The sequence below is a fragment of the Kogia breviceps genome, chromosome 12 (assembly GCF_026419965.1).
Source record: "Kogia breviceps isolate mKogBre1 chromosome 12, mKogBre1 haplotype 1, whole genome shotgun sequence".
NCBI lineage: Eukaryota > Metazoa > Chordata > Mammalia > Artiodactyla > Physeteridae > Kogia > Kogia breviceps.
Genome location: NC_081321.1, coordinates 11,325,937 through 11,349,906, shown reverse-complemented (window position 1 = coordinate 11,349,906; position 23,970 = coordinate 11,325,937). Strand labels below are relative to the sequence as shown.

Genomic DNA, 23,970 nt, shown 5'->3' with positions numbered 1-23,970 from the left:
TCCCACGAGAGTTCAGGGAAGGGATATCGTACTTAAAAAAAGACTGTTTCCCTGGAGATGTCAACCTAAAATACTACCATAAACAAAGAAGCGATCAAAATTTGAGGAAAGAAAGTTACAGAGAAAACCCAACTTTTTCTCAGCTTTACAGAAAGGCACATGGTGGTGGCCCTGGTGTCCTGGGATTACCACACATGAAGAAAGATAATGGCACTGAAAATTGGATAGAGGGTCTACCATGTGAACGTAGACCTTTTAAAAAGGGATTAGGATTCTGTCGTTGGAAAGTTGAAAGCCAACAGGCTGTAATCACAGTCTATAAAATTATAAAAGGTATGCATTAAGTCAACGGGGGCAGACAGTTAATCAAATCCAAATACTTAAAATAAGGAGTGGCCCTTTGAAGCTTGGAGATCAATATACATAACAGAGAATTTTAATCACATAGGAGGATATTGATTTATGGAAGTGAAAGCCAAAAATATGAACGGATTCATAACGCACTGTTTAATCACTAGGTAGTTGGGCTTGTCTGGGAAACCAGGACATTTTAAACTTATGATAATAGGATAATGTCTATGTCTCCACGATGGTAAATTAGAAGGTAGCAGGGCTGGAATGTGAGTGATCTCAAGGAAGTGAGCGCACCGATAGATGTCTTGCTTCCTAACCATCCCTGAGCCGTCTGAATGTGAATGAGTTACTCTTTCCAAAGTGCTATGATCTTACTAGAGCTCAGAAATAAACAGATTGGAATGTCTGTGCCAAGTCTTGGTCAGACAGGATGAAGAGGCAGGAGAGATAAATAAAAAGGGTGGGAAAGGAGAAACCGGAAGCATTGAGACGGCAGCCCGGACTGTGTGTGGCCTTTTGCGTTATACTGACATCTAGTGGTGATTAGTGGGAAAAGCATGAGGAAGACGAAGGCAGGTTTTAATCCCTTGGGAACTGAGTCAGAGGTCAGGCCAGGCTGGGTTCCGGTCCATAGGTGTTTCTCCCACACACACGCCTCGAGAAAAGGGATTAGTGTTCGCCTGAAGCTAAGAAGTTGCGAGTACGGCTGGGTGACTAGGATTACGAAGAAACTCTAGTGCTTAGGTTTTGTGAACCCACACAAGTGCACACCCACCGCTGCTCGGAGGCGGTGTGATGCTGTCTGTCTGGGGCTGCCACTGCAGCCTGAGCGCATTTTAAGGCTTCGAGGTGGAGAGTACCTGAGAGAAGAGGGGGAAGGGGAGCACGTAGCACTGATATATATTTCTGGGGATGGCTTCCATGTTGTTACAATGACGCTTCCATTTATTTAGCTCAAGGGGCTGGCAGTGCTGGGAGACGAGAGGCTGGAAATCCTTAAAATTGTAAGGATTTTATTTCCTCACGAAGCGCAAAGTCAACCCATATTATCATCAAAAGTGAATTGAGCCACATGAAGGGCAAACTAATGACAAACTTATTGAATCAAATCTAGCATTTTATATAGAAATTAAATCACATCCGTTTTAAAGTCTCCACTTGGTGGCATTTCCCCAGATGGCTGTCACCTTCACCGAACTCTCAGTCTGTTCGAAGAGCTTTTATTCCATTACAGATACACCCATGTGCTCTGGGTTCCTGAAGGGCACGTAACACCAATAAAAGTGCGGGCACAGTACACCAAATGGATTTCTAGAGACTAATATCTGTTTCTTTTATACCTTGGAGCAGTTCGAATGTGCACAATAAGAAACTGGGAACGGCAGATGCAAAAAAAAAAAAAAATTCGAGACAATGGTTTTGACATATGAGATTGAATAATGGGAAGTTTTTCAGTCAAGGGCAAATTTAAAAATACATGTGATTATGTTCCTACCTCGGTCTGTACCATAGACATCCGGTATGACCGCATTTCTGACACCAACCCTAGGATGTCCACAAATTCATGATCTCGAATGTGCTGCAAGAGCCTGTCCAGGGCAATGAATGTTCCTGTCCGACCGACTCCGGCACTGAAAAAGAGGTTCCGAGAGCAAATCACTTAGCGCTTCTACACTGTTGGAAACAAACTGGCGATGAAAAAAGACCAAAACCAAAACCAGAAACCAAAAACACACCAAAACGACATGTAGCACCATTGAAAAAAAAGACTAAACTGACACTATTTCCCGCTTAACTGTTTAAGTTTGCAGCTGTGGTTGATGTGTCTCCTAATGTCACAGTTCTATCACTGCCACCTCTCTTAGAGAGGTGTGGGTCTGCCTTGGCCACACCTGCCCATTCCGCCCCCCAGAGATTCTGTTCCTTAGGAAAGTAAGGATTCCATATGGAGCCTCCTGGAGAGTCAGTTCCCGCCCTCCAGGGAGCTGATACACATAAACAATTCCAGTCTTCTGAGTAGCCTCAGGGTTAAGCCCTCACACCCAGCTAGAAAGTTTAGTTGAGACGTCCACACCCTAGTTCTAGGGCCGGGGCCATGGTAATTCGCGCGTCTTCTGCCCTAGGTCAAGTTCATCGTCTCAGACCTTCCTTAAAATGCACCTGCCCTGCTAGTGGGTGCTGGTCTGCTTCATTCTCGCAGAGAGTTGCCTCAAAATCAGAATTAATATTTGGACCTGTCTCTTCCAGTCCCCAAACCCCAGGGCTCAGAGCATAGAGGGAAGTGGAGGGATATGGGCTGACCAATTCTCCACCACCGTTCCCAGAGTTACAGCCAAAGTCACCTGTCCTTTCCCTCCAATCACTCACACACTGAAGTGCCAACTGGTTCTGAACTCCGGATTACGAGGGAATATGAGGAAATAGACATCAAAACCAATTTACATGTGCGATTTGCTGGGAGAGAAATCCAACGGGAGAAACCATGAGTTCAGAGCCCGGGTTTGCTTCTTCTACCAGACAGTTCTTCCCTCTTAGGACTTATCTTCTCAGATAAAATGTTCTGTGTCTGGGTGAAACTTGCGAGGTCACATCCAGAACTATACCTGCTACCCTGCTACGTGCGTGAAAGGAGTCCATGTGTTTGACCCCAGGGTTGAGCCGCTTTATTTTCTGCTCTTGGAAAGAACCATTTTGAGATGAGATCATTTCATCTGGTGAAGCAAAGCTTTTGACCTGGGAATGACTGACAGCAAGGGCAGTCTCCCTAATCAGAACCTTGGTAGCTTATGAAACATTTTTCTTTCCAGGGAGACACATTCTCTCTCTCTCTCTCTCTCTCTCTCTCTCTCTCTCTCTCTCTCTCTCTCTCTCTCACACACACACACACACACGCACACACACACACCCTTAGCCATTCTAGTTCACAGACCAAGGTACTAGATCCAGGATTAATGGCTGCGAATGCCTCTTCTGACAGCTTTATACTGCTTCTACTGCTGATACACAATAGGAGTGCATTTATACCCCCGGCTCTTCTGAGGCTGCATAAACATTTCACAGCAACATCATGTCACACTGCTGGATTTTGATGGAGCTTTGTTCACATGGTAGGAAAGAAAGCTTAAATTCAAAGATAACTCTTTCTGTAAGGGATTAGTGTGGTCCTTGATTTTTGATAATGCAGTAGATCATAGCCCCTTTTCTCGGCACCATCTGGAAATTTAGAGATAATGTGGAAGAGAAACCTAGCAAATATGTTTATCTTCATGAGCTGAATGTTTTTATTTCACTTTTCCTTCAACTTGCTTTTTATGTCTATTTATATTACTCTGGGTTGTGATTGGCTATTTTTAATTTGACTTTGTATTTGGCTCTGTTATAAACCCCACAGAATCCTTGATAGGATAGGGTACCATCACATGCTGCTTTTAAAAGCCCGGTCTTTGGAGACGGGTGTACGTGGATTTGAATACTAACTCCTCCGTGTTCTGGATGCATGAACTTTTGTGATTTCCTTAATCTTTCTATGCCTTAGGTTTTTTGTTTTTTTTTTAATCTAATAATGGCAATAATATTATTAATCTCATATACTACAGGATATAAATAGCCATATTATAAGTAAATCATGTATCTAGTAAGACTTCAGTTAATCATACATTTTAAAAAATCATAATTCATTTAACTGTTAATTCAGTCTGGTGGGCAATTTCCTCCGTGATTTCTAACCGACAATGCATTTGATGAGGTTACCTGCAGTGCACGATCATAGGGCCTTTGCTCTTTGTCGCTTGCCGTCGGACCATGTGTACAAACTGCAGGATGCTTTCTGCAGCGTTGGCTGTGGGCACCCCGTGATCAGGCCACGCAGTGTAGTTAAAATGCATCACATCCTGCATCTCGTCAGCCTTTAGGAGAAAAACAAGCGTTAATCTCTCAGTTCCCCGTGAGGATGGCTCAGGCCTCGGAGGCAGCTCCAAGCGAAGGTAAAGCCACATTTCACTCCTGGTCGGTACATCTCCCTTTCCAGCTCTCAGCATTGTGTCTGGCCCAAAGCAGGCCCTGAAAAAAAAATACTAGTTGTATAAAGCTTCAGATAGTAGGCTAAATAGGCTAATCCATGCCTCTGTCGTGATAAGAGCTTAAGCAGATCAGGGTTTGCATCCTGGCCCTGCCACTTAGAAGTTACATCAGCTCTGGGCGATGAATTAAATACTGGAAGATGCTGTTGGTGTCCCGCTTGGGTCCACGGGGCCAGGCTGTTGCACCCCCTTTCCCTGGCGCTGCTAATAGCACCTAGCTGCGCCCCACTTCTCACAGGCGTCTCCCACCGAAGTTGTGGAGATTAAGTGTGATTGTGTTTGTGAAGGGTGGTGTCTGTTAGATATCCTCATCACGACTACAGCATAATTACTAGCACTTGCTGTCATGCAGCTCAGTGCATTTCAATGGGTGGTTCTGGGAATTCCAGTAAATGGATATGTTTTGTATTATTTTCCCATTCATATGAACCCGTATACCAAATATATCGTTGTCCCCTCTGACCTGTGTAAATATCAGCTAGGATGTGCGTCCTCCAAGATTTACTTTTTTAAGTCCCTACTAATTGACAAGCATAAAGTTTTGCTATCAACTATCAGAAATATTCCAAATCCAAGCCTCACAAAGATCTAATGCATCCCTCACCCCTCAAATTTGCTAAGACCCTAGGATCCACTCAGGAGATAGAATACTATATCATACTTTGGAAGAATTTGGTCTGCCTATGAGTTTGGAGTTAAAGTTTAGGTTTTCAGGTATTAGAGAGAAATGAATTTCAAAGTGTCACTGGTCTTGGGTGAGGTAAAAATTAGAAATATAAATAAATGTATAAATACAAATATAATAATATTTGTATAAATATAAATGTCAGCACTTCAACTAGACCCGCTGTCTCCTTGGCCTAAGGCCACACGTCCCCAGCCATAGGCAATGTCTCTCTGTATGAGCAAGTTCAAAGGCTTTGTCTTCTACACATGGAGCATGAAATCTGCAAAGATGCCGGCCAACCTCACTGCTGTCTTCAGGAAGTATGGCAAGAAAGTAACGCAAGCATAATAAATTGTGCAGAATGAATGAATTTACTCAACACCCAGAGGAATTAAGGATACTCTATCCCCAGATTATTTTGGTTGCCCAGAAAAATTCACAAAAATGCTCGCTCTTTCCAAATGCGGATCCCAGGCTGAGCACAGACTCATACACTGTAGGGATATATGTGTTTTTGATAAAAGAAATTTTTACATATTGAAGTACGGGAAGTCCTTCTGGGTTATACATGAATTAATTTGAATTGTATGCTAACCAGAACGGCCTGTTTGTGGCCTATCAAACATACATTGTACACTTGCTTTAATTATTAAAGAAAAAGGTGCATTGCCCGGAAGTAAAGAATGTCCATGTTGAAAATAAAGATAAATGCCCTCTTCCCGGGACACCAATGCTGGTCCTCCTTCCAAGATAAGAATCCCTTCCCAGGGGCCAAAGCCATACTGGCTTGCTGTGTATGTGCTGATCTGGGCTTTTTTGAAATCTTGAAGGAATGTATCCTTGACTTGTTTAATATTCTTTGTTCTGACAAGATATAAAACTGTGCTGAAAATCATGCTTCTCCAGAGAAGTTCTTCAGAGTTGCCTGAGAGGCTGCCTTCCAGGCTACAGTCCTCAGTTTGGTTCAAATAAATATTCCTCTTGTAGGGCTTCCCTGGTGGCGCAGGGGTTGAGAATCCGCCTGCAGAGGACACGGGTTCGTGCCCCGGTCCGGGAAGATCCCACGTGCCGCGGAGCGGCTGGGCCCGTGAGCCGTGGCCGCTGAGCCTGCGCGTCCGGAGCCTGTGCTCCGCAGCGGGAGAGGCCACAACAGGGAGAGGCCCGCGTACCGCCAAAAAAAAAAAAAAAAAAAAAAAAAATATATATATATATATATATATATATATTCCTATTGTAGATTGTTATTTTAATTGACAGAATATATACATACATACATGCATATATATATATACTTATATATATAACTATATTAGAATATATATATTCTAAAATGTATCTGGAAATGTATCCAGCTAAAATATGCAAGGTGATTCAAAAATAAGAAAGCTTTAAATTGTGATTAGTGTCTCTGTAGCTGCAGGGCAGAGGTCTTGTATCATATGGGTGATTCCTGTCAGCTGAATAGCAAGGCACAAGTAATGGGAACAAACACGTTTCTGCTGGTTTTTAGTCTCCAGTTCTTACTCAGTTCATGCCAAGTTTCAAGTACTGGAGAGTGACAAATTTTGTTTTATGGTCATTTTCCTCCTTTCCTATTAAATGAGCAAACCCCACTGGCTACATCTTACTTAACCATTCCAAAATTTCTCATACTCTGATTTCCTCACTTGTGTAATTTTATCTGGTTGTACTCTGAAAATTTCCACATATCAACATGGAGGGAATAAAGAAGTGTATAAGCAAAAAATGGAAAAAATAGAAAAAGGTATCCATCAGCACAGCACAAGGTTCTTTGGTAATTTAACCTTCATTGCAGGAGCTTAAAATTTAGATTCTACTTGTTTATGGCCAAAAGGGGGCGCTCTGGGATCAGATGCTTGAAACTACGGTGTTAAAAACCAGAAAAGTCTATTATTCAGCGTTTTATTCCTATGTTTCAAGCCCTTCACATGGTTGTCATTGAAAAGTTATTATTTAAGACCAAGGACAAGAACATAGTATTGATCACACAGTGATCGATGTCACTTTTCCCAGTCAAGGGAACAGACCTTATTTTTGCTTTGCAACTTTTTTCTCCCAGATGCAAAACCTGGGGAAAGATTTACTCTGTATTTGTATAGCAGTTTATACTGGCTTTCTGGGTAAAATAGCCAAGAAAGAAAGGAGAGTTCAAATGGAATTGAGATTGTCAAACATTTTCTCTGATGGCTAAGTCTGTTGATGTTTTCTAAGTGATTTATTATTTTTGAAAACATTCATTCATTCACTGATTTATTAATTCCATGAAGATTTATTAAGTGGCTAAGGGTTAGGATTACAAGGATTATTAAAACAGGATACTTGAGTCCATTATAGTACATGGGGGGGGGGATGGGAAGGCAGACATGAAATGAGAGAAATATAACCATGTATGGTGCACTGTGATGGAGTGATATACATGGAACTAGAGCAGGAGAGGACAGGGAGAAAGGTCTTTTGAGACTAGGGAAGGCTTGATAAAGGAGCTAACATTTGAGCTGAAATTCTGAGTAGGAGTGTGCTTAGGGAACAGGAGGATTTGGGCATTTCAAAGAGATGGAACAGCCTGGAGCAGTTTGTTAACAGTTACACTGGGATTTGCCTAAATTCCCAATGTAGCAAAAGCCATTTTTAACTAGTAGTGGTTAAGAAGTGATTTGTTTCTTGTAAATATCAATAAATGGCGAGTTAATGAGTGCTTGGGTTGCACTGATATGAACAATCCTTGTTTCCGTTGCCTATGTTAAGGTCATCAAGCATTTTCTGTAAAGGGCAGATAGTAAATATTTCAGATTATGTGGATCATACAGTCTCTGTGGCAACTATTCAAGCTTGATGTAGCATAGAAAGAGTCGTAGAAAATCAGTAAACAAATCTGTGGCTATGTTTCAATAAAACGTTATTTATGGACATTGAAATTGGAATTTTATAATTTCCGTATACTATTTTCTGTGAGATATTATTCTTTACTTTTTTTTTTTTTTTTTTTTTTAACCGCGGGCCTCTCATTGCTGTGGCCTCTCCCGTTGCAGAGTACAGGCTCCGGATGCACAGGCCCAGCGGCCATGGCTCACGGGCCCAGCTGCTCTGCGATATGTGGGATCCTCCCGGACCGGGGCACGAACCCGCGTCCCCTGCATTGGCAGGCAGACTCTCAACCACTGCGCCACCAGGGAAACCCTGAGATATTATTCTTCTTTTAATTTTTTCCAACTTTTACAAAGGTAAAATTCATTCTTAGCTCATGGACTTCACGAAGCAGGGTCTTTTGTTCATCCTCTGATCTACACTGTGAGAAAATGTTGTTCCTAAGCAGAGAAGCACATTTTAATGAGGACTTTAGTATTAAGTTTGTCCTAAACAGAGACCATGCTTAGGTGGAGAATACTAGTAAAACTTCCCTCCTGTTTTCTAGGGCTGCCCTCAGTGAAGAAGGAACCAGTTTCACTGTGGTTGATGTCAGCACCTCACCTGGCACACAGACATTCAGCATGAGCTCGATAGCCTGCCTGTTAGCAGAGATGTAGCGGTCCTTATGGGAAAAAATAGACTTTTCTGACATTCTAACAATCAGAATTCAATAGCATTTCAAAAGAGCTAGGAAACCATGATTAATAAGGTCCAGAAGTACCTAAGGAATAATAAAAGCCAAACTACAACAAAATAAGGGACAAAGCCAAAGTGAAATAAAACCCAAACCACTACATCTAAAACTAAATTTTAATTTATAATGCAGGTGCTTGTATATCCTAAATATACCCATACATGGTTAATATAAGTAGTGACAACACTTCTCTCCTCAGTCACGCCTGGTGAGCAGGGGCTCACCGTGTCTTCTATTACCCTGGCTGAAATCTGAGATGGAACGGTGCAGCTTTCTGATTCCATCTCCCCGGGCTCTCCAGGATAAGTATTTAAACCACACGGTTCTCGAGGAGTTAGGAAACAAGCACATTACACGAGGGAGTTTTCTCTTGGGGGAAGCCGTGTTGCCAAGTCTGAGGTGCTCAGAGTCTCCCATGAAGGGGGGTCGGTCTTCTGACCCTGGGGCTTCCCTCAGCGTGGGGACAGCTCCTGAAGCCACACCCTGTGACTTACATAGTTGACCCGGAAGTGTCTACAGGCCCAGTCATCCTGCCCTTCCTCTGAGATCATCTCCACTGTGATGTCTCCGTAAGCTATGGGTTCTTCCGTGAACGGCCAGTAGTGGTCACATTTCACCTGAGGGGACAAGAGCACAATCTTTCAGAACAAACAGGCTAGGCAGGAAATAGTCTGTACTCATCTAGGGAAAGCGAAAGACTTGCCTCTGAAGAATTGTACAGGATTTTTGTGAGGATGAAGGATGAAGCAAGTGGGATAATTTCCAGTAGACTAAGCATTTAATCCATGGCAGTGGCTGGTACAGGCTTTGCTGCGTGGGGCTCACCCCACCAGGCACTTACCCGCCTTTTCTCATTACACTGAGTGAGCATGACGATAATCTGAGACTTCTGCTGTAGGACCATCTTCCAAAAGTCATTTCTGGTTTCAGGCAGAGGCCCCTGTGTGGCAATATACTCCTGGGGGGAGTTGTATCCCTGGAAGGTAAGTGACAAAGTTGTCACCTAAGGAGTTAACAGTCAACACCAAATGCCGTTTCACACAAATGAGAAAAAACTGAAAATTTACTGGGGATAAAATGGCAAGGGATCATGCACGTATGTAATGTTTTCTCCTTTTTTCATCAAGGAGGCAGTCATAGTAGCTGACTGTAGAAATCCATATGATTTTACACATTTTTTTGGGGGGGGAAGCCTAAAAATCACACCCCCACCTTTTGACAATAACAACCACTATCTTTTTTTTTTGTTTTTTTTTTGTGGTACGCGGGCCTCTCACTGTTGTGGCCTCTCCCGTTGCGGAGCACAGGCTCCGGACGCGCAGGCTCAGCGGCCATGGCTCACGGGCCCAGCTGCTCCGCGGCATGTGGGATCTTCCCGGACCGGGGCACGAACCCATGACCCCTGCATCAGCAGGCGGATTCTCAACCACTGCGCCACCAGGGAAGCCCAACCACTGTCTTTATAGATACATTTTAAAAGCACAGCTGCCCAGGTGGTTGCTGACACTGACATTTAAGCACAAGGAAGATGATAAGTATAATGATCGATTTTCAATTTCACTAGTCGTTTTCAAAGACATTTGTATATTACTAGTCTCTGGGCTTCTTTGTCTCCCTCTTCTTTATTCTAAAATGGAATAATGGGGCTTCCCTGGTGGCGCAGTGGTTGAGAATCCGCCTGCCGATGCAGGAGGCACGGGTTCGTGCCCTGGTCCGGGAAGATCCCACATGCCGCGGAGCAACTAAGCCCGTGAGCCATGGCCGCTAGGCCTGCGCGTCCGGAGCCTGTGCTCCGCAACGGGAGAGGCCACAACAGTGAGAGGCCCGCGTACCGCAAAAAAAAAAAAAAAAAAAAAAAAAAAAAATGGAATAATGGAAACTGTTCTTTAGAGTTGGAGTGCTTAGTGGAGAACGGCTCTCTCTTGAGCTGTTTGACACATCCCTGAAGCCCTAATAGTCTTCCTCTGGCTGGGTTAGAATTTGGATGGCTGATTTTTTTAATTTTAAAATTAAATTAAATTTTTAATTTTAATTTTAATTTTGATTACTTACAGGAATGTAGTTGGCATTGATATAGTCTGCACCTTCCTCTTCATTCATGGAGATTAATCTCACTCGGCTAAAGTCATCTGTAAAGCATAAGGAGAAAAATATTAAAAGTCAGAGTGGAAGGGTGCAGCCACTATGGAGAGCAGTGTGGAGGTTCCTTAACAACTAAAAATAGAACTACCATATGACCCTGCAATCCCACTCCTGGGCATATATCCAGAAAAATGAAAACTCGAATTCAAAAAGATACATGCACTCCAATGTTCATAGCAGCCCTATTTACAATAGCCAAGACATGGAAGCAACCTAAGTGTCCATCAACATATGAATGGATAAATAAGATGTGGTATATGTACACAATGGAATATCACTCAGCCATAAAAAAGAATGAAATAATGCCGTTTGTAGTAACATGGATGGACCTGGAGATTATTTTACTAAGTGAAGTAAGTCAGACAGAGACAAATATAATGTGATATCACTTATATGTAGAATCTAAAAAAAAATTGATACAAATGAACTTGTTTACAAAACAGAAACAGACTCATAGAAAGAAAACAAACTTATGGTTACCAAAGGGGAAATGGGTGGGGAGGGATAAATTAGGAGTTCGGGATTAACAGATATAAAACAAAACAAATGAACAAGAAAAAAAAAATCAGAGTGGAAGGAAGACTTGTCAAGACAATTCTTTACCCAATATCTGTGCTCAGCACCAAGTCAAATCGGTCAGTGATAAGGTAGGCAGATAAAATTTATTTTAGCTTAATATTTTAGCCTATCTCAATCCTAGATTCTGGTTTAAATAAATGTATAAATATCTCCCCACCAATATTTCCTCCCTCAAGCCCTCCTGTCCTTGAAAGAGTGGTCTCCAGGTTTTGGGGATTTGTGGAGAATATATACAGGAACTAAAATATCTGGTAGATTGCATGGAAGGCCATAGAATGTACCCTAAACACAGGATTTCCATTTCATTCAGGGACATCCAGAGAATTCACTACTTTTGGGAAGCCTCGAGAAGGGAAGATGGAGTTGATGGTCTTTTTGTAAATGGACTTCACATGAAAAAAGTAAATCCTGAACTGTGTACAGAAGTAAGGTGTTGTAATGATGATACTGCTTAATTTTGTCAAGAACCCTTTTAAAGGAGGGAGTTCTCTTTCTAGAACTTTGCACTTTTCCCTTCTTTCCCAGCTCCCCCCAGAGTGTAGCAGAGAGGAAAGTTAAATCTATATTAAATGTATTTTAATTGTCTTGTAAGTACTTTATATTACTTTTTCTTTGTTGCTTTTAAAAATAATATTATTGGAGTATAGTTGATTTACAATGTTGTGTTAGTTTCTGCTGTACAGCAAAGTGAACCAGTTATACATATACATATATCCACTCTTTTTTAGATTCTTTTCCATATAGGTCATTACAGAGTATTGAGTAGAGTTCCCTGTGCTATACAGTAGGTTCTTATTAGTTATCTATTTTATATGTAGTAGTGTGTATATGTCAGTCTCAATCTCCCAATTTATCCCTCCCCCACTTATCCCTTGGTAACCATAAGTTTGTTTTCTACATCTGTGACTCTATTTCTGTTTTGTAAATAAGTTCATTTGTACCCTACTTTTTAGATTCCACATGTAAGCAATATCATATGATATTTGTCTTTCTGTGTCTGACTTACTTCACTCAGTATGACAAATTCTAGGTCCATTCATGTTGCTGCACTTGGCATTATTTTGTTCTTTGAATGTTGCTTGTATTACAAAATGCTAAGGAATGGAAGAGCTTGCCAGAAGTACGAAAAGAGGTTTTTTTTCGCACCTCGCACTCCCTTTCCATTTGCCTCCTTCCATTGTCGATGAATTGACTGAAAATAGGTTATGAGCACAGATTATCTTGTCCCTAATTTGGCTAATACTTTTGGATCTCCAAAAAGCCAAATGGTCGGTCTTTTCTGTTCAGATACAATTTATTTAAAAGCATAATTATTAAATTTTCCTACACATGACAGGATCTAATGACATCAAAGCACCAATGTGATCAATGCAATCACAGAGATGGCTTTGAATATACAGACCGTTACTGGGTCTGGCCAGAGGTTCCTGAAACTGATTAATCTTCAGTAACAGCCCTTCAGCCTTTGGAAGACATGAGTAGGATTGGCATTATTGACAATCTTACATGGTAGGATATTTGTGTAGCGATTTTTACATCGGTTCAGTGGAAGGTCTGCAGCAAAGTGTGGAATATCCAGTCCAATCAACTTCAACTCCTGTAAATGACAGAGAATAGATTTGAGATTCCCATACATGGTATGGATTGCATTATTGTTCACATTGGTTTATTGCTCATACTGGATTATTCTTCACTTCCTGCCTCTAATAGAATGATCACAATTATCACACCCCCATGTCACAGTGGCTCCCTTTTGGGGCAGAGTGTACTTCTCCATCTTACTGTTGCCACCTTGCTTTTGGCCAATGAAGTTGGGTAGAACTCACGTCCAATCAGAAGCTTTAAATGTGTTTGCTCAGCTTGGTTTGCTCTCTTGTGCTTCTAACATCTGCTTGCAAAGAATGTGCCCAGGAAAGCTACTGGTCCCAGGATGAGAAGACACATGGAACAGACCTGACTCTGACCCACAGCCTGAAGTAGAATGATCTCATCTGTCCCACAGAGCCAAAAGTGAGAAAAATAAGTGTTGTAGGTCACTGAGATTTTGAGGTCGTTTCTTATAAAGCATTATTGCAGTAATAGCTGACTGATGTAATACATAAATACCTTGGATAACTAAGTGATCACTTGGAGAAGGTTAGAATTATGTGCATTACACTCAGGGGTATGGAAAATTTGAAAACAGAAGTAGGTTTCAGATTTTTGGAGGTACAGGGTAACTGAAATTTATGCAGTTTGCATAAATATTTCCGATTCTATGAGGAATTGTAGGCATTTCTCCTGAAGGCAATGAGCTTTTGAGAAGGTAGAAAAGGAGAGAGTGAGGAACACGAAGTAGGGCACATTCTCCACATTACAAGATATAGGATTGACAGTCACTAAAATCTGGTAATAAAACCCCCAAATAAGGATGACGCCGTAGTGGGTAGGCAAACCCTTCCATGAAAATGGGAGCATCCAAATATCTGTTTGTGTGCATCATTACTCTTATAAATTCTATTATCAGAAGGTGCACTGATAAAGCAATTTTTATATAAACAGACAACAAACTTACTTCTGAAAATCTATGTTACTGGAAAGGGGGGTTTCTAAGCTTCTATGACATGTGTCTGATAGGAAACGGGTTGGAGTCAAGCCACCTGGATTTCTCCGGGGGCATCAATCATTCTGTGGTCTACATAAATGGGGCTCCTTGGAATTGTGCAGCGCATGACCAATGCAGCAAATGCCGTACATATCCGAGGGCAATATTAGTAAACAGTCTGTCTAACCATCTATGAATGGGGTTACTTATATAGTATGCATTTTTCTATCAGACTATTGAGTGAACAAGTAGAGACACCACTTGCTAGAAATTTTATTTACTTGTATGGGATGCTATTCTTCATGATTCCTCCCAATTATTACCTTAAAGAATCATAAGCTGGAGGGATAATTCTCTGGGGTAAGAATTTTGGAGAGTATTTGAAAGAGTTTTGAGGGGAGTTGGAGACATTTGATAATGTTTTGAGAGATTGAGCAGGGAATATTTTTGGTGTGTGTGCCTTCAGTGTCTTGATTCAAGTGCCCATGCAAAGCAAATGTTGTAGACACCCAGTTCTTGGGACGTCTGCTATGTCCACATAGAAGTTCTTTGGTAGCTTAGTGTGTGTGTTTAATGGCATTGGAATGCAAGCTGCAGTCAACATGGATGAACTGATCTGATTGTCCAGATTTCTCTCTTCCTTTGATTTCTCATCCCTGTTGGCTTTCCAGGCTCACAAAATTGCGAGCTCTTGGCTCAAGTCGAAGTCAATCTTAAGACCAACTATGCTGTCTTTGATCTTCAGTTTACAAATTTAGAAGGTTTTTTCCACCTCGGGCAAAACCCTCGCTTGCCAAATGCCCTTAAACAGAAGCTTGTAATTTTTCCTTTATAACTGTTTTTTTCCATTTTAAAGGGTTGTCAAAGACTGATTATATTATTCTTATAAGAAACAATTTATTTTTAGCAAACTTCACCCATATCAGTGTTATTTTTAGGTTAGCTCCTTTTGGCAGCTATAAGCTTACTTAAATGATGCTTCCATTGCTTAAAATATTTTGGAAATCTACCTCCTTTGGGGAGTGTCTTTATAGATAGTTTGTCAAAAAATTCTGGCTTATTTTGGTGGACCGCTTATAAACCGCAGGGCCTTGAAAAAGTATTTCAGCTCTCATTAACGTCAGTTTAATTATCTGTAAGATAAGGCTAATACTTTTTCCATACCTCACTGGTATATAATGACTAACAAATGGAATGATTAAACTCAATAAATATTAGTGCAGCACTATTGGTCATGATTATGAAATGCTTCCATTATGATTCTTTGTTTGTTTTGCTTTGCCTGGCTCCATAATTTCTCCCTCCTTTGCCATTTGTGCTAACTGAACAACTCTCCCCCAGTAAAGCCCCCCTTTGAGGACAGACTGATAAGCCACAGGAAAAGGCCTCTGGTACAAAAAGAAACTGTGGAAACAGATTGAGGCTGAGAGCTGGAGCACATATGGAAGCTGACTAACTGATAGAACTTTAATTGTGTGTTGCCTCCCTGCTGTAAATGCCCTAAGTTGATAAGAGTGATTTAATTGGCTGAATACTGTAAATGTAAATTGCCAAAGTTAAATTGCAGCAAAGCAGGAATGGCATGTATACACAAAATACCTTGCAATCTTTTGTAATTTAGCCCGTCACTAAGTGGAAAATCAACTACTAAGTTTCCAGCCCAGTAGCTTTGCAGTTATGTTTTTTTTCCAACCACATGGAAACTCCATAGGCTTCAATCTTCATGCAGGCAAAGTATGAGGTGATGGCCTGAAACCAACATAAATCTTTTTTGAATTTTCTTTTGCCAGTTTTGTTTCTAATATAATTTATCATTGTGGGGTTTTTTCTAGCTTACATACTCATCCATAGTGTTGAATGACAATCCCTCCAAAGATATGTCCACGTTGGAACCCCCAGAACCTGTGAATGTGATCTTATTAGGAAAAAAGAGTCTTTGCAGGTGTAATTAAGAATCATAAGATAAGATCATCCTGTATTATCTGGGTGGCCTCTAAATCTAATGACAAGTGTTCTTATAAAAGAGAGAAGAGGAGAAGCCATATGAGGACGAAGGCATTGATTAGAGCTCTACAGCTATAAGCCAAAGATGCCCAGGGCCACCAGAAGAGGCAAAGAAGGATTCTCCCCTAGAGCCTTCAAAGGGGGAGCATGGCCTTGCTAATGCTTTCATTTCGGACATATGGCCTCTAGGATTGTGAGAGAGTACATTTCTGTTGTTTTAAGTCACCAAGATTATGGTAATTTGTTGTGGCAACCCCCTAGGAAATCGATACAGTCACTGAAGCCAATGCCAGTGTGTGTTGTGTTGGCTGTGTTTGAAGCATACGGTCTTGGAAAGTGGGGCACAAACACATGCACTGTATGCCTGGGTTGCCATGACAAAATACCTTAGGCTGGGTGGATGAAACAGAAATGTATTCCTCATAGTTCTGGAAGCTAGGACATCCAAGAATCAGGTGCTGGCAAGGTAGGTTTCATTATGAGGCTTCTCTTGGTTTATAGATGGCCACCGTCTTACTGTGTGCTCAGATGATCTCTTCTTTGTGTGTACATGGTAGGGTTGGGGAGAAGAGAAAGCAATGTCTCTAGTGTCTCTTCTTACGAGGGCACTAATTTCATCATGAGGGTCCCATCCTCATGACTTCATCTAACCCTAACCACTTCCCAAAGACCCCATCTCCAAATATACCATCACACTGGGGCTTGGACTTCAACATATGAATTTGGGAAGGTGAGGGATACCTTCGTTCCATAACATGTACCACATCTTCTCAGAAGAGCACAAGCTATATTCTGGCTTTAGGGTCTGTAACAATGTCAACAGGTGATAAGCACTTGCTGTCTGCTGTCGGATGAGGTTGGACATTAGAATCAGATGAGATAGATGACCAGATGAGATAGATGACTAGACTACAGGACAAGTCAGGAGAAACAATGTGACCTGTGTGGTTGACACAAGAGGTTCCATCTATGGTCAGTGAAAAGTCCAATGGGATTGGGCAATGGCTGGTTACTTTTCAGGTAAACGCAAAGGGAGAAGAAAGGATTTAGAGCAAGGTATTTAGTGATGTTCTGTATTAGTTCCCTAGGGCTGTCATGACAAAGTGCCACAAACTGGGTGGCTTAACACAGGGTCCCCAACCCCTGGGCCACGGACCGGTACCAGACCACGGCCTGCTAGGAACTGGGCCGCACAGCAGGAAGCGAGCAGCGGGCCGGCGAGTGAGCAAAGCTTCATCTGCTGCTCCCCATCGTTCACGTTACTGCCTGAACCATCCCCACCCCCACTCCCACCCCCAGGCCGTGGAAAAACTGTCTTCCATGAAACCAGTCCTTTGTGCCAAAAAGGTTGGGGACTGCTGGCTTAACAGGAATTTATAGTCTTATAATAATGAAGGCTTGAAATCCGAAATCAAGGTGTCAGCAGGGACATAGGCCCTCTGTAACCTACAGGGGAACACCTCTTCCTAGCTTCTGATGGTTTGTTGGCAATCCTTGGTTTTCCTTCACTTGCAGGTGCATGACGCCAGTCTCTGCCTTTGTCATCACATGGGATTCTCTCTCTTTGTCTCTGTGTCTTCACATGGCTGTCTTTTCATAAGACCCTAGACACATTGGATTAAGAGCCCACCCTACTCCAGGATGACCTCATCTTAATTACATCTGCAATGACTCTATTTCCAAATAAGTTCACATTCTGAGGAACTACGCAATTAGGGCTCCTACACATCTTTTGGGCAACACAATTCAACCTATAACAGGTACTCTGAAGGAAGAATGGGAAACTTGGACACCTGATGTAATACTGGGTAAGAAGGATGTCAATCTCAGGACAGTCTAGCAATAGCTAGTAGGGCCCTGGGCTCTAGGATGGAATTTAGGGGTAACGTTCCAATCAGTAGACAAATTACTAGTACAGGCACTTGGAAACAGAGACCAAACCTAGGCAACGAGGAATGAGAGCAGAGGAAACTCAGGTCTGGGAAAAAAGTAAGACCCCTTCTGTAAGAACTGTTGGAGAGGGTGTGAGTTGACTTATTTCAGCAATGCTGCAGGTAGGTCTCCAGGGAACTGGACTGAAATACAAATAAAAACAGCTACAGTGACTTCTCTAGTGGTTCAGTGTTAAGAATCTGCCTGCCAATGCAGGGGACACAGGTTCGATCCCTGGTCTGGGAAGATCCCACATGCCGTGGAGCAGCTAAGCCCGTGAGCCACAACTCCTGAGCCCACGTGCCACAACTACTGAAGTCCTCATGCCTAGAACCCATGTTCCACAACAAGAGAAGGCACTGCAATGAGAAGCCCACGCACTGCAGTGAAGAGTAGCCCCTGCTCCCCACAACTAGGGAAAGCCCTTGCACAGCGACAAAGACCTAACGCAGCCAATAAATAAATAAATAGTTAAGGTTTTTTTTTTTTTTTTTTTTTTTAAAAAGCTACAAATGGGAGCTACTACCAGAAATCAAAGATCATCTCCTATGAACTATGTGGCAAGTGATATAGTTTTGTTTTAACCTATGCAGCCACATTTCCAAACGAAGGTAGTGAGGGCTTTCCTAGCATCCTGATCAAACACAAAGTACAGAAATTAATGGCAAAATGAACAATATGTTATGTCTTATGGGATCTCAGATTCCAAGCTCTAAAATTCTGGCTCTCTGAAACGTTCTCAACATGAGACAATAGAAATGAGAAATTGAATCTAATCCCCCGGTCCCAAACCTCCTTAAGAAAAGAGGTATATTTTCATCAGAAGGATAATCAATCTTTCCAACAGATCTGAAATCAGATACAGAGTGAAAAAGGAATTTATTCAATGAATGCAAATTAGCAACTCGTGTAGCTTCATGTATGACTGGTACTGGTAATACATGTAAATCCAGACAGTTTCAATTTGCATGATGCTTATAAATGATATAATTTCTCAATATGAGTGTGATCTTTCCATGTCAGTGTCAAAATGAATACAAGTATTAAGCATTAATAGAAACAGAACAAATGACTGTCCGATACTGAATTTAGCTATAGCCCAATTGATTCAGCCAGCCATCTCTATACCTTCTTGGGGTCCCATTAGAGCAAGAAACATTTTTTTCTTAAGCCTCCATTAATTATCAAGTTCAGGAAAATTTGAAGGCTGCCATGTGAAAGGTTTGACATTCACCCTGAAGTCAGGTATGAAAGCACAATGAGTCTTTGAAAATAGATGGGGTTCCTCTGACACTGAACCTGAGGATGTGCGGTTGGGTGGAGTTGGAGGGTGGCAATTCCTGGGAGGCTGTCAAATGAAAAAGGAAGTGAGTCAGACCACTAGGTCACTGTTTAAGCAAATGTTAGTCCAAAACCTACAATCTGAGCTTGTGATTTAAAACAGACTTCTGGAGAGTAATTTGTATTTTCTCACCAGAGCAGAGATACAATATCAGGACTTGGCACCAAATAAGTTACATATTTGACCAATGAGGTTCTAAGAACAAAGGGATATGAAAAAATTCTTTAAAATAAATAAAAATTACGAAACATGTCTTCAAGTCATGGTGTGATGGCTGATTTTATGAGTCAACTTGGCTACTCATAGCGCCAAGTTGCTTGGTCAAACATCAGTCTAGATGTTGGATGAAGGTATTTTTTTAGCTGTAATTAGCATTTAAATCAGTAGACTTGAGAAAGCAGATTACCTTCCATAATGTGAGTGGACCTCAACCACTCCGTTGAAGGCCTTAAAAGATTGAGGTCTCCTGAGGAGGAAGGAATTCTACTCCCAGATTGCCTTTGGACTTGAGTGGCAACACCAGCTCGTCCCTGGGTACCCTACAGATTTCAGACTTGCCAGCTGCCCCAATTATGTGAGTCAATTCCTTCAAATAAATCTCTCCATCCATCTATCTATCTATCTATCTATCTATCTATCTATCTATCTATCTATCTATCTGTATCAGCTTCTATCTTCTATTGTATTATCATATATAGGATCTTCATATTATAAAATATAATTATATAATACTCATATAATAATCTAATTAACATATATTATATATGTGTGTATATATATGTATATATGTATATATATATTAAAATATATATAATATATATAAAATATATATATAAATATATATTATATATATTATATATATAAATATATATAAATATATATTTTTTATAAATATATATATATTTTATATATATATAAATATATATATAAAAATATGTGTATATATATATATATATAAAATGTGTGTGTCTCCTGTCGGTTCTGTTTCCTAGAGAACCCTGAATAATATGTAAGAATTATAAAGCTTCAATGTAAGCTTGTTCCCAGTTGAGTCCAGTGTCTCTCCATGGAATACCACTGGCTTGGGATCTTTGTTGTGTGGGATTGTCCCACTCATTGCAGAACACTTAACATCACTGTCCCTTTCCCCATTAAATACTGCTCCCAAGCCATTAGGATAACCACACACACCCCAAACTCCCCCTAGGGCACTGCCTGGCACAGGCCCAGCTGAGAACCACTCTGGGTTCAACTTACCTATTCTAGAGATGAAGAAACTGAGGTGATGAGACACTGATGTTTTTTCCTATATTAATTAGCAGCAAAACAGTAGTGAGGATCCAGGTTTTTGGACTCTCAGGTGGGTACATTCCTATCTGCCTTATAAATCCTATGAAATAAGCTTGAATGTGCTCATTTATACCCTGACTATATAGAAGCCCTCAGCATATTGTAAACTGAATATTTCGTCATACAATTGACCATTCAACTTTTCACATTTTGGAAACAACTGAAGCTCAGATCTAATCACTTATTGCTTGGTCCTCTCTTTGGGTGTAATGCCCTAGGTCTCTGGTTTAACCACATGGTACCAACAAGAACTGTCCTGTTCTTCCATAATTCTGCCCTCCCAGGCCGCGGACACTGTGAGCAGACATGGTTACCCACGCCAGCCAATCAGAATCCTCCCCTGTTATTTTTTAAACTACGAACAAGAAAGACAGTCAATGACTCCCTCTGGCAACCATAGGTGTGAAACTCCGAGGCTGATTGTGGTTGCATTTTCCACTATGAGAAAGAGGTTGGTTTGCAGCCAAAGAAAGTGAGGCCAAGACAAAGAGAGAAGTAGAAATGAGAAATAAAAAGAGGGGGTCTCTTCAGGGGTGTGGCCCCTGATTCCAGCCATTCCTGAAGCTGAGCTGCTTCCCTGCTCTCCTCCTGGTTTAGCTATTCAACCTTTCCTTTGATTATATGAGATACCTTAGTTACCCTTTGAACAAACTCCCTTCTTCTTTGGTCTAAACTAGTTTGAATTGTATTTCTGTCATTCACAACCGAAAAAAATATTTTCTTTTTACCAGAAAATGATTCACTGAATTTCTTTTTATAACGATGCAATACAGAAGCACAGTAATAGTTACACTGGGGTTTGATGACATGAACTGAGATACTAATCCCGCCAGGAAAGGCAGTGACCCCGGCTGTTCCACCAAGGCCATATCATCTGGTAGGAATTAAGAGACTGTGGATTCAAAGAGATTGAAAGTGTAACTACAAAATGATTTTCATCACCATTATCAGAATTATCTAGATATTTATTTTCTTCTGAGTTTGGGCTTATGTTTTCTTAGAAAAAGCATCCTCCTTTCATTGGTATACCCTTCTGAAATGCCATCCTCACCATCGATCTCCATTTCAAATTGAGTTTCTGTTCTTCAAGCTATAGCATTTGGTGTAGCATTTATAATTTCTCATGCACCTGCGTACAGTGGATGACTGAGCCAGGCTTTATGTGGCACTTCTCATGACACAGGTGATAGTTTGGGGGCTTTGTATTTGATAATGTGTAAGATTCTTCTCATCCTTAAATTCCCTGTTAGAATGAATATCCATACCAGGATTCCTGCTGATTCTTGCAGAACAAAGCTGTCCTTGGCTGATGTGAGGAAAGAAGAAATGAATATGGATCATGAAGAGAAAGCAGCTACACTCTACCACCTGGCGTCTCACAGGAAAAGCAGCTAAGGGGCTTTAAAAAAATGACATAATTTAGAAAAGTCACTTTATCTTTCCCTTCTGCCTGGTCTCCCTGAGCCTCGCTGGAAGCCTGAAGAACAGGAGATTATCCAGACTATGTTCTGAGCTGTGAAATGTGTGGGAAGAAAACCTGAGGACCAGTTTTATCCCTCACACTCCTGAGATCCTAGGCCCTTTTCCATCTACTCTGACACATGTTCTTGGCATCGAAGAAATATGTGTGCTTCAGAAAAAGATGTTGCCAATTTTGTTCTTCTTTTACACAAAGCATGTGTAACTCTCTTTCTCCAATTTCTCTAAGAAAAGAAAACAAAACCTCACAAAGACATGTGCAGTAGAGTCCTACAGCAAAAGAGACACCAGGCTCTTATATGCTCAGGAGACAAAGGGGTCCAATTCATCCACCATCCACCCTTACTGTATCCTAAGTGGCATGAGAAACACACTAAAAATCCCCTGAAAGAGAAATTGTTCCAGATCTCAATCCTTAGCTTGCTTTCCCTCTGCACTTTCTATCCCCCTGGTTTTCAATGTTACCATTGGAAACTTCTTCTGTTACCATGTTTGTTCACCCCAGCACCTCCAGTACCTGCATCTCTTCTCTTCTTTCTTTCATTCGTGCCACCCAAACCCTAACCTCCTAACTAAGGGTTGACATCCTGGCTCTGAACCAGCACATTAAGTACCGCCAAGCCCAATTACCATCCTGCCCATACCACACCACCAGCACTGCCCAGTGAAAAGGGAAATGACACTGGTACAAAGCTGCCAATTCCCCTGCCCACAGAGGGTAGGAAAAACTTTATTCACTCACCTCAAATTGAAGAGAAAATTTATAGTCCGAGTCTTTGGCCATATCCTTGATGTAGGCGTCGAAGTCATCCAGTTGCACCGGACTTTGTCAAATACAAAGAAAGCTATGTTTTAAAAACCCTGTTGATAGGTGTCATAGTGTTGAACACCATACTTCTCAAACATGAACAATTTTCTTGCAATTTTCTTCTTACTTCTTAGAGGTTAGCACTCTTTTATTTATTTATTTATTTTTGGTTAAAGTTACCAGTCACTAATATATTATAATTAAAAAGAGATCCCTATATATTAAACTTCCTTGAGGATAGGAGAATCCTCTAGATTTTTAATTGGCTTTTACTTTAGCGATAAAATATTACATATACACACACTCATATACTCACAGATATATGTGTTGTTTCTAGAAAACTCCCGTTTATGGGAAAGAACAAAGGACTAGTCTGAAGACCTATTTGAATTATAGTTTTACTTTATTTACCTACCTCTTCTGAGGTTTAACATGCTCATCTGTGAAAAATCCTAGTGCTGCCTGCATCACAAGTTTGACACACAGTATGTCACAGATTAAACGTGTAAGTTTGAACAGCTTTACAAGTGTAAGGAATTGTGCTGCACTGTCTTCCCAGAGCAAAGGCAGGGTCCTGGCAGGAAACATTTCTCCAGGGAGCTCCCAGAGCGCGCTCTCTCTCTCTCTCTCTCTCTCTCTCTCTCTCAGAGTTGCGTTCAGAGCCTTGCATATCAAAATGGTTCAGAAGGGCCATCAAGTCACACATCTGAGTTTATGTTTCTGCATCAATAGCAGAAGTGCTCACCTTCTTCCTTCTTCCTTGTTTTTTGTTTTTTTGTTTTTTTTGAATAAGAATTGTTTTATTTCCTGTAGTTTTCTCTAGCTGCTTATCTCTTCTAGAGCCCACCTGTGCCAACCTGTCCCCCGAGCTTCTTCAGGATGCCACACTGCCACCTAACCCAAGCCTTTCCACCTTGACAGGTCCACACAGTTGACCGTTCCCTTCGTCTTGCTGCAAATCACTCAGCTTATATCATCTACCTGTGGTCTTATGCCCTACTAGCAAATACAAAGTATATAATAGATAT

At 41.2% G+C, this 23,970-nt stretch overlaps 1 protein-coding gene across 2 annotated transcripts in view; it reads right to left on the bottom strand.

Annotated features, from left to right (window-relative positions):
- PTPRO (protein tyrosine phosphatase receptor type O) overlaps positions 1-23,970 on the bottom strand; it is a 229,785-nt gene that overhangs the window by 5,773 nt on the left and 200,042 nt on the right. For both annotated transcript variants that reach the window (XM_059081430.2, XM_067008763.1), the window contains 7 exons: positions 22,877-22,958; positions 12,950-13,040; positions 10,775-10,851; positions 9,564-9,698; positions 9,217-9,339; positions 4,105-4,259; positions 1,850-1,985 (listed from right to left, as the gene is read on the bottom strand). In XM_059081430.2, coding sequence (XP_058937413.1) covers positions 1,850-1,985; positions 4,105-4,259; positions 9,217-9,339; positions 9,564-9,698; positions 10,775-10,851; positions 12,950-13,040; positions 22,877-22,958 — 799 coding nt within the window. The remainder of the gene's footprint in view (positions 1-1,849; positions 1,986-4,104; positions 4,260-9,216; positions 9,340-9,563; positions 9,699-10,774; positions 10,852-12,949; positions 13,041-22,876; positions 22,959-23,970) is intronic.